The sequence below is a fragment of the Eurytemora carolleeae genome, unplaced genomic scaffold, assembly GCF_000591075.1.
Source record: "Eurytemora carolleeae unplaced genomic scaffold, Eaff_2.0 scaffold322, whole genome shotgun sequence".
NCBI lineage: Eukaryota > Metazoa > Arthropoda > Copepoda > Calanoida > Temoridae > Eurytemora > Eurytemora carolleeae.
Genome location: NW_019396223.1, coordinates 273,540 through 284,507, shown reverse-complemented (window position 1 = coordinate 284,507; position 10,968 = coordinate 273,540). Strand labels below are relative to the sequence as shown.

The following is a 10,968-nucleotide window of genomic DNA, read 5'->3' as shown; positions in this document are numbered from 1 at the left end:
CCCCCCCCCCCCCTCCCCCTCATACTATCTGTGTATTGATGTACAACTAGCATTTAGGTTTGGTTAGGGTCAATTACATTTAGACATTTTCAATGGAATGAATGGAACTCTATACAGAATAGAACTATTTTGAAATCTCGTAACCCAGATTTTCTTTCTTGTCTTCTTTAAAATCCGGGAAATTTGAATCTCTATTTTCTAATTTCAAATTGACTAGATTAATCCTTAAAATATTAATTTTCCTTATTTCTAACAAAGAAGGATATTTGTTTCACTGATATGTACTTTAACGTCTAGGGTAGGGGAGGGGGGGGGATGAGACAATTGATGTTTTGCTTCATTGAAAGTTAATTATACATTATAAACACCAATATTATGCTGGTTCTTTGGATGATATTGTTTGTGACATGAATTAAAGATAGTGAGCAATGTATGGTAGTTGAACTCAGAATGTAGTATTGGGGAGCAAGTTCTAAGATTCATTTGAGACTTACAAAACGTTTAATGATGGATCATTACTGAGTTTGAGCGTAGAGTCGAAGTTCAAAATCATCTATTTGGGCGGTGGATGGTTACGTTTTGCGAATCGATTTTTTAAAAATTATTAAATAAGGACGACAAAATGTTAAAAAAAATTCTACAGTTAACTATTTAGATGTTTGGGAACATATTTCTTAATTTAAGTTTCTTTCAATAAATCAATGTTAAAATCGATCAATTAGTTATTTTTCATCATTATGTTGAATTTCTTATCCTTTATGAATTTGTTCGCAAATTTCTTCAAAATCTTCAAATGTTGTCTTTACAAGAAAAATTCCAAAAAATCCACTAAAAGTTGGTGAACAAGAAGACATTACAAAAACCAATAACTGAATAAGATTACTTATTTTCAATGATAATAGTTAATTTTTATTTTCTCAACCTGTTCCTAAACAACTGGCTAGTTTATTGTAGAATTTTGGTTACATTTTTCGTGGTCGTTATTCAATTATATTTCGTGGTCGTGGTCGTCAATATTATTTTTAAAATCATCCCTCAAAAATGAACAATCTATGAAGATTTTAAAAATTAAAATTGCGCTCTTGCTGAACAAATATGTACCGTAAAAAGGTCGATCTCATAGATCTCAAATGATTCCTAAATAATGTCTCCACAACTCCACAATACTACATTCTCAGTTCAACTGTCATACATTGCCGGTCACTCCCTTTACAATCCTATTCTATTCTTAACAAAAATGGACTTTTTAGAACTTATTAGTTTAAAAGTACTTTAAACAGTCAACAATTGAGAATGAATTTAATGGTTTTAATTGATAGAACAAAAAAGCTTCATTAAAAAATTTAAAGGTTTTTTAATTAAAGAAAAACAAGTTCTTTTTCTGATCCTTGGAATGTGGAATTTGGATTGTTTAAAGGATCAGACGAACAAAATCTTATTCTTAGGTAAAACTTTTTTTATGTTTCATATAACTTTTGCTTCTGCAGGCCTAGTTTTCATATTCTTACATATTTAGTATACAGACCAAGGTTGTAATGCAAGGAAAGTTAATTGCAGTTGCTTATTACCGCCCAGAGACAGTACACTGCAGTACAAAAGATGCGTACACCTCTGAAAGAACTTTCCTTGCATTACAACCTTGGTACTGACATAGTTGAAGGGCCAGACGTTGACAGTTAAATATTGAAAATACAGTGGGAAAAAAACTCTGGAATAGTAAAACGAATTTAGAATCAAGTTACAACTTTAAAAAATCCAATAAGCATGAGACACAGCAATTGTGCAGTGTAAGTAGATCCATTTCACTGAATTTTTAAGTGTCTTGTAAAACTATTTGCTTTGTAAAAACATCAAATACACTAAAGTATTGATATAATGACGTCTTCCTATTTCATGGTTTTCTGGTTTTCACTGTATAAATATATATAAACGAGGAGCTTTATTATCTACAGTAATAACCAGAAAACTTTGGAATAGAAAGACGACTTTTAAAATCAAGTTATAACTTTTAAAGGTCCAATAGGCAATTGTGAACTGACGTAAGTATTGTTATAAAGTCGTCTTCCTATTCCATTGTTTTATGTATATCTCTCTAGAAGATTCATGGATATTTTTATTATTTATTTATTTTCTTACTTTTTAACATTTTCCTTTTTTCTCCGAATATTTTCTACTTATCTTTTCATTTTGGGAAATATTTTACTTTTTCAGTAACGTTTCCGTTTCCTGGCAGCCGCTTATAGGATCAAACATCAGCAGAGAACAGATTCCAGGAAATCCTGGATCATTTAATCAATCTTGTCCTGGAGTAATTCTTTCTGTTTCTTTATTTCTTTAATTAGTTTATATTTTTCTGAAGTAATTAATTATTGCCCGGAATCTTAAGTTTATTTGTTCTTCTGAAATTTCTTTAATTAATCCATATTTTTCTGAAAGATTTAATCAAACTTTTCCTGGAATATCAAATTTTTTTTCCTTTAATTAATTTATATTTTTCTGAAGTATTTAATTAATTTTTTTACTGGACTATTTAGATTGTTCTCTTTTCATCTTGAATTCATGATATCCTGGATGATTTTATTAAACTTTCTCTGAAATTTTAAGTTCTTTCTTTTTTCTTTAATTTTAATTTCTTTGATTGATTCATCCTTTCCTGGAAGATTAAAAAAATTCCTGGAATATTTAGATTTTTCTCTTTTCTTGGTTTACTATATAATGCATATTTTCTATGGGGATTTAATCAATTTTTCCTGGAATATCAATTTCTTTCATGTTCTTTTAATGTCTTTAATTGAATTAAATATTCTTGGAGAATTTAATTAATTCCTTTTTAATAGATTAACTATTTGTTTAATTATCATAATCAAGATAATTTATATCAACTTTAGAACCAATTTTTGAGTTTAAAGACCATGCTTCTGAATGAGTCTGGCTAGAACTGATATCTCAAATGAAACTCTTACTAAAAGAAATTGTATCTGTAGATGAAAATAATTTCTACATAAGCATAACATGTCATGTGCCATGTACATGTTTTACAAATACTTGGGATGAATTCTCATCCCTGAAAACAGGTATATTTGTAAGGACCTTGTCTACAGCATTTAGAGCTGAACACTTTAGAATGGGATATCCTTATAATCCCGATCCTGAAAACAGGTATATTTGTAAGGACCTTGTCTACAGCAACCAGAGCTGAACACTTTAGAATGGGATATCCTTATAATCCCGATCCTGAAACAGGTATATTTGTAAGGACCTGCCTTGTCTACAGCAACTAGAGCTGAACACTTTAGAATGGGATATCCTTATAATCACGATCCTGAAAACAGGTATATTTGTAAGGACCTTGTCTACAGCAACTAGAGCTGAACACTTTAGAATGGGATATCCTTATAATCCCGATCGGTTAATTAATCTGGAGATTAATAACAAGAGGAGAACAAGCTTTATTTAATCTGGAGATTAAAAAAAGAGTAAATCAAACATTGATCTCGATATCCATAATTCTAAAGTTGTCAGCTTAGGATTGTAATACGAATCTATGTACGAAAGTCACAGGAAAAAAACTTTGGTAAGAAAGTCCCAAATGTCAGTGGAAATAAAGTCCTCAGTTTTAAAGTCCAGCTCGGGAAATAAAATCACAGGAATTAAAGTCCTGAAAAAAGTCCTAAGTCTTGGGAAAATGAGGTCAATTCTGAGAAGTTTCCTTGAAAAGGATTTTTTTCTATGCATCTGTATATTTAATATAGTCAGGGGCACAATTATTTCCAAAGTTATAAACATTCTTTGTTCCCATGTGCACTTTCTACTGTAAAAGGACTTTTTTCTTGGGACTTTTTATATGAAATCATACTGGAACCAGAAAAAAGTCCTAGAAAATAAAGTCTTAAAATGGTAGGTAGGACTTTATTTTCAAAGATTTTTTATTTCAAGGACTTTTTTAGTGCCAAAATTTAGGACTTTATTTCAGAAAACATTTTTTCGAAGAACTTTTTTTTGCGGTTACCTCGCAGTACAGCATGCATACAGTATGCATACAGCATGCATACTGCATACTGCATACTGCATACTGCATACTGCATACTGCATACTGCATACTGCATACTGCATACTGCATACTGCATACTGCATACTGCATACTGCATACTGCATACTGCATACTGCATACTGCATACTGCATACTGAAAACTGCATACTGGATACTGGATACTGCATTCTGCATACTGCATACTGCATACTGCATATTTCATACTGCTTACTGCATACTGCATACTGCATCAGGCATACTGCATATTGCATACTCCATACTACGTACTGCATGCTGCATACTGCATACTGCATACTGCATACTGTCCAAATAATTTTAGCTGGAATAGGGTTTATAATAATATGTAGATTGTAGAATGTTTGCATTTTCAAATTTAAAATAATTTTTTGCATTTTTTACACTTTCAACCTTTTTTAGAAATTATTATTTGATTATCCACGATTATTGATCAGACTTTACAACGACAACAGCAACAACAACAACAAAGTCCACTACAACAACAACAACTATTGTTAACAACGTAACAACAAATGAGAATGACATGAATGGAACTACTGTTAAGTATCCCCCGGATATAATCGATGAAACAAATTCAACAAGTTCAGGAAAAACTATTTTTAAACATAAATATTATTATAATTTGTAATATATTTCATAATTAAGATTCTCGTGTTTCTTAAACATGAGCTAAAAACTTTAGAATGAGATATCCTTAACCCTGATCGCTTAATCTGAGTATCCGATGTACATACTTTTGATTTTATTCTTGATCCTCTTTTTTGGATATCCCTACTGTATAAAAGTTACGTTTGATAACAATTACAGATACAATATATTATATCGATTGGACTTATATCCGATTGAATTAAAATCGGCTGTTCACAAGCCGGCTTTCAGAGTATTTGAGCAAATATAAATTTAATCATGTTAATATGAACCTATTAAAAAATATACTTTTTCACATTTTAGGACTATCATCATTTTTAACGAGTCTTAACAAACATTAATCCAAAACTTGCATTTATTTAATCGATGTTTAGTTCAATTGATCGGACACATTTAACAACAGAAAAAAACCGGGTTTTCAAAAGTTGAAGAGTATACATCTTACCATGATACACTGGTTGGTTGAATTTTATACTTCTTTCTTGGATATCGAATACGTATTAAAGTAATCTCGGGTTTAGAAAACCAGGAGTTTAAGCATTAATCTTGATATCCATCATTCTAAAGTTTTCAGCTCAGAGCTGGGAACTTTATAAGGGATAACCTTTAATCCCAAATACTTAATCCGAATATCCATTGTGGAAACTTTTAATTTTAGTCCTTTATCCATTCTTTTTCTCTCTCTTTGGATATCCGTACATTATTTTCTCCAATGAGAGTACAGGAATATAGTTCGTAAATTGTATGGACCAATGACAGTCTTGAAAATAAATTCTATCCCATGAGAGAAATCCGCAATTTCTAACAAATAAAGAATTTTTTGTCGGCCATTTTGTAAATTAATCGGTGAAGAAAAATATTTAATAATACGTTTCAGATTCTTTTTAACCAATTTCAATTAATGAATTAATAAATAAATGGGTGAGAAATTAAGTGAAGACCCTTCCAGTCAAGAAAACGAACCAATCTGGCGTTCCTAGAATCCAATTTGTTTATCTAAATATTTAATCTCAAGACTAACATAATCTCGAGATTATGTTAGTCTGGAGATAAGCAAAAAGAGAGGATTAAGCATTAATCCTGATATCCACCATTCTAAAGTTCCCTGCTCAGAATATACTTTATTAAGTAGACGGAAATATTAAAGGGCAGCAGGACCGATTCACAACTGGTACCTTTCCACCTTTATCTGAGAAAACATGAGGAATATATCGTTGTTTTTCTATTTTATAATGCACGGGCAGCCGTAGTACATTTGGATTTCCGAGCCGGGTCAACCTTTCCAGTCCCAGTTTGTACTGTACCTAGCTCTTTGGACAGGACTAGCCGGTGCAAAAGGGTTGACTCGGTCGGACTTTATGCTTCAAATAGGTTGAGTTTACTTTTAGTGAAGGGGCAGAGGTACGTGAATGAAGGATTATTTGAAATTATATATACACTTCCTTACTTATATTCATTATTCTAATTTAATAAATATAAATTAGTTTTTCTAAAATGGGGTCTGCATTTTTGTGCTTTAAACATTTTTTTGGAGTTTGTTTAGATTTAAATTTATTCTTAAAATCTATCTTAAAACAAAACTAGTTAAATTATCAACAGTATTATCTGCAAACACAACAACTCCTTCCAACAGTTCCACAACATTACCAACTACAACAACAACATCGCCCAAACCAACAACAACAGCTTTGTACAACTTGACAACATCTCAGAGCGTGGATAATTTCACTGAATCTAGGAACACATTTATTAAATAGTAATATTTTGAAATTCATTTTCTAACATTCAGAATTTTTCCAGAGTCATCGCCACAAAGTCTAATTTTATAATTTCAATATCTTTGCAACCTAATGTCGCAGACCTTATATTTTTTAAACGTTGAATTCTGATATATCAAATAATCTAAGTTCGAAATATCAAATAATTACACCACTAGGTTGCAAAGATAACGGGATTTTAAAATTTGAGTTTGTGGTAAGAACTCAATTCCTTCCGAGCCTTTCCTAATATATCATTAACTATTTTAGACTTTTTATTTTCAATCCGCAAGTGTTAAAATCAAAAAAAAAAAAAAATAATCAAGTGATTTCCAAATCCATGGACTAGTGTATTAGTTTGTTTGTTTGTTGTTGAATGGAACACCCTGTATTTCAAGTTTTAAAATGTATATATTGTGTCACCCTGTATTTCAAGTTTTAAAATGTATATATTGTGTCACCCTGTATTTAAAGTTTTAAAATGTATATTTTGTGTCACCCTGTAGTGGAAATGGTACTCAGGAGTCTATTGTTGAATCAAAGGATGATGAAGGATCAATAGGTTATGCAGGTAAACATTTTAAACAAATATTATTTTCAAACAAACTGTGAATCAACTCCAACCCTTTAGTTGTCTGCCATCTTAATTCCAGTTTCGATATACAGGATGTTTCAAAAAAACCTGTACTGGTTGCTGGAGCCTCAGTTTCGATATACATGATGTCCCAAATAACCTGCAGTGGTTGCTGGAGCCTCAGTTTCGATATACATGATGTCCCAAATAACCTGTACTGGTTGCTGGAGCCTCAGTTTCGATATACATGATGTCCCAAATAACCTGTAGTGGTTGCTGGAGCCTCAGTTTCGATATACATGATCTGGAGCCTCAGTTTCGATATACATGATGTCCCAAATAACCTGTAGTGGTTGCTGGAGCCTCAGTTTCGATATACAGGATGTACAGGATAACCTGTACTGGTTGCTAAAGCCTCAGTTTCCGAAATAGTGACGATTTTTGAGTTTCGGACATTTTTGATATCAACGAAAAAATTTTAATTTTTAAATTTTTTAAAGTTTGAATTTTTAGAATTCCTCCTTTGCAAAATTAGGGAAAGGGATGAACCTGCTAGATCCCCGGACCTTGCGATAGGGTAATCATATATCCGAAGTTTACACCCCAACTTGGATCAGCTAGAACAAAACCTTAAACCTACTGCTATATATTTATATGTGCTAATCTGCAAAATTTACTTTAAAAATCGTTGAATTTGGAAATGAAATAGTTTATTTTCAGGAGAGGTCGTCTTGATTGTCTTTATCGTTCTTCTCGGTATTATGGTTTTGGTAGTCGTGGCAAAATATTATCATTTGCAGAAGAATATAGGGAACGGAATTATTTTCAAATCTAAAATAAGTTCTTCTTGAATTAGAGCTGGGTACTCTTGAGCAGAGACGAAACTTTTGAACGTACAAAACTAGCGTAAAACGATTCAGCCATCAGATGAGTTTAATTGTTGAGTAAAAGTAATCGATTTACTAACTATGAATCGGCTGCACATTCTAATTAATTACTAATTAATAGTAAAATAAAAAAGGCTTCAGTCCGTTAATGATGTTAATAGTTTTAAAATTCAAAGGTTCCCAGCTTATAAAAATTTGGTAACCAGGAAAACTGGTAAATAAGAAAACTCGTAACTTGAAAAACGGTAACTTGAAAAACGGTAACCAGGAAAACTGGTAAATAAGAAAACTGGTAACTTGGAAAACGGTAACCAGTGGCCGAATTTAAAGAATTTGAGCGGCGGTTTAAATTTAAGCCGCGGTTTAAATATGGTTGGTTCCACTTAAAATTGTATCAAATGTTTCAAGATTTAAGCCGGCGCTTAATTTAAACCGGGTTTTAGCGGATTTAAACCGCGGCTCAAATTCTTTAAATTCCATCTCAGGAAAACTGGGATAAATAGGTAAACTGGTAACCAGGAAAACAGGCAACCAGGAAAACTGGTTATCATGAAAACTGGTAACCAGGAAAACTGGTAACCAAGAAAATTGGTAACCAAGAAAACTTGTAACCAGGAAAACTGGTAACCAGAAAATACATATAAAGATCAAATATAGAATTTAAAAAAACGAGTGCTAGTGAAATCCTAAATTCTAAAATGTGTTTAAGATTTGAAAATAATGAGTTCAGGGGACTACAGAGTTAATCCTTCAGCAGAGTATCCTAATCCTTCATTTAATCCTCAGGATTCATATAGGGATCACTAACCTAATTAGGGATCATTAGAAAATTAGGAATCACTAAACCAATAAGGGATCACTGGGGATCACTAAACTAATTAGGGATCATTAAACCAATTAAGGATTACTAAACAAATTAGGGGAAAAATAACCAAACGAGGGATCAATTTTTAAAAATTTTCTTAAAATATGTAATCAAAGAATTACAGCTGTTAAAACTTTAAAAGTGTCCTTCAGACCTACAATTGATAAAATTAAGAGCAGCAGCTCAACTTTTCCTATGTGAACGAAAGTATCGTTGGGCGGATGCTCTGCAATTTTTAAAATAACATTATAGTCGACAGTCAACTTTCTAATTTATAATTTAAAGATAGAAATGTGAAAAATTATTTTAGAAATAAATTTTATTTATAATTTTAAGGAAATTTTTTCAAACAATTTGCGTGAAAACATTATCACTTGAAACAGTTGAACACAACCACAGAAAAGCTTTTTTTCCTTTTTTTCAGAAGAAGTCTATAAGTGTCATCAATATTCATTCAGATTTATTTTTTCTGTTTTGTGATTGTTTTTAATTAAACTATTGCCGCGCCATTGCACTATTAATTTATAGATCTTGAATACCTGTGTTTGAAAGCAAGGCTTATTTTTGTAAAGTGTATAACAACTCCATAGATGCATGTGTGTTATTGTAAACCTAAATTATTAAGTGTATTCTGTAAATTATTGCTTATTTGTATTTTGAAATAGTTACACTAATATTATTTATTATGTTAATTTGTACAATTAAGATCAAACAGATGGAACATGATTGTATATTTGTTTACAAGATCGATTAAAATATTTTTAGTAAATGCATTTAATTTGTAATTTTAAAAAGATAATTTCAAATAATGGAATTTTGTCACGTTATAAGCTGAAATAAATGACTTAAAGTGCATGAGAATTAAAATATTAAAAGACTTCTCCCCCCCCCCCCTCTCTTTAAACAAATACACAGTTGAAAATTTACACCGATAATTATATTACAATTCAATAAAGTATGATTCATAAATATATGAACATATGTCTGCTATTCCTGCTATGAGTGATGCAACATTTAGTTTAACTGACAGTAAAAAAAAACATTTAAAATATGCTAAAAATGATTAGTTTAAAAACCAAAAGATGTAGAATATATTGTGAAACAAAGCTCTTCGCTCATCTATATATGCTAGCTATAGCTGGCCCAATAGCTGGACCAAATTTGAGGAAACCATTGGGCATCCCGGGGCTAGCACAGGCTCATTTTTTATTCATGAAATTTTACGGGCAACACCGTGCATTTCAGCTATAATTATGATTTAGTACCAAACGCGGGTAAACAACGAGGGAAACTATGAGTAATATTATAAACCTTGCCCACGCTGGGTTTTAAAGCAAGTATTATATATATTATGAAATATTTGTTATTACATCTTTAAACAAAAAAATAGCGAGACATAGTTGAAACACTTAGACTAGGTTGAACCTCATAGAATAGTTTGAACCGCGTAGAATAAGTTAAGCCACTTCTGAAAATCTTGTCCTGGTGCACAAGAGAAGGGGTTCAATTTAATCTGCGTAGTTCAAGAATGTCTATTTGTTCATTAAATCTGGCCTCTAATGGACAATGATTCATAATTCTAACTATACACTACACTAAATTATTAAAGAATTCATTTGAATATTAATTAAGATAATAGTTTTACGTTCCAAAAAACATTAAAAACTAGAAACATACTGTGTGCTGAAAGTGAGTGGTGTAATTGTAATTATCGAGGATTCACTATCGATTTTTTGTAAAAAAAAAATTTTGTACATCCCTTTGTGAGACTTCTAAATGGATCAAGGCCAACAGAAATGATTTGCCCTACATTGAAACACACCAATGCGTAAATAGCGAATGTTGTATTTTTTAAATTCGCGGTTGAAATTTTGAATCAAAAGAAAACTGAAAATAATTATTGAAATTGCAGGTTTAAACAATTCAATTAAAACAGATTAAAAACGTCAAATGGCTTTCTCAAATTTGTACAAGTGTTCAAAAAGACCCAGTGCACAGGATTCAAACATAATTGTCACATAAAAACAATTTCTTAGATTTTCCCATATTTTTTAAAAACAATTTATCGTCTGTAAATTTGTTTATTTCGGTGAGCTTTAATTTCAATTTTGAGGTTTGCCAATAGTATAAACTCAAATTTTCAAATCTCTATATCTTTGCAACCTGAT

At 31.2% G+C, this 10,968-nt stretch overlaps 1 protein-coding gene across 2 annotated transcripts in view; it reads left to right on the top strand.

Moving 5' to 3' along the window:
* The window catches only part of LOC111698606 (exocyst complex component 5), a 20,888-nt gene extending 11,098 nt beyond the window's left edge, over nucleotides 1-9,790 (top strand). For both annotated transcript variants that reach the window (XM_023468977.1, XM_023468978.1), the window contains 7 exons: nucleotides 1,365-1,445; nucleotides 2,212-2,273; nucleotides 4,504-4,656; nucleotides 6,317-6,455; nucleotides 6,981-7,045; nucleotides 7,769-7,858; nucleotides 8,666-9,790. In XM_023468977.1, the coding sequence (XP_023324745.1) occupies nucleotides 1,365-1,445; nucleotides 2,212-2,273; nucleotides 4,504-4,656; nucleotides 6,317-6,455; nucleotides 6,981-7,045; nucleotides 7,769-7,858; nucleotides 8,666-8,742 (667 nt within the window). In that variant the 3' untranslated portion in view covers nucleotides 8,743-9,790. The remainder of the gene's footprint in view (nucleotides 1-1,364; nucleotides 1,446-2,211; nucleotides 2,274-4,503; nucleotides 4,657-6,316; nucleotides 6,456-6,980; nucleotides 7,046-7,768; nucleotides 7,859-8,665) is intronic.
* The last annotated feature ends 1,178 nt before the right edge of the window (nucleotides 9,791-10,968 follow it).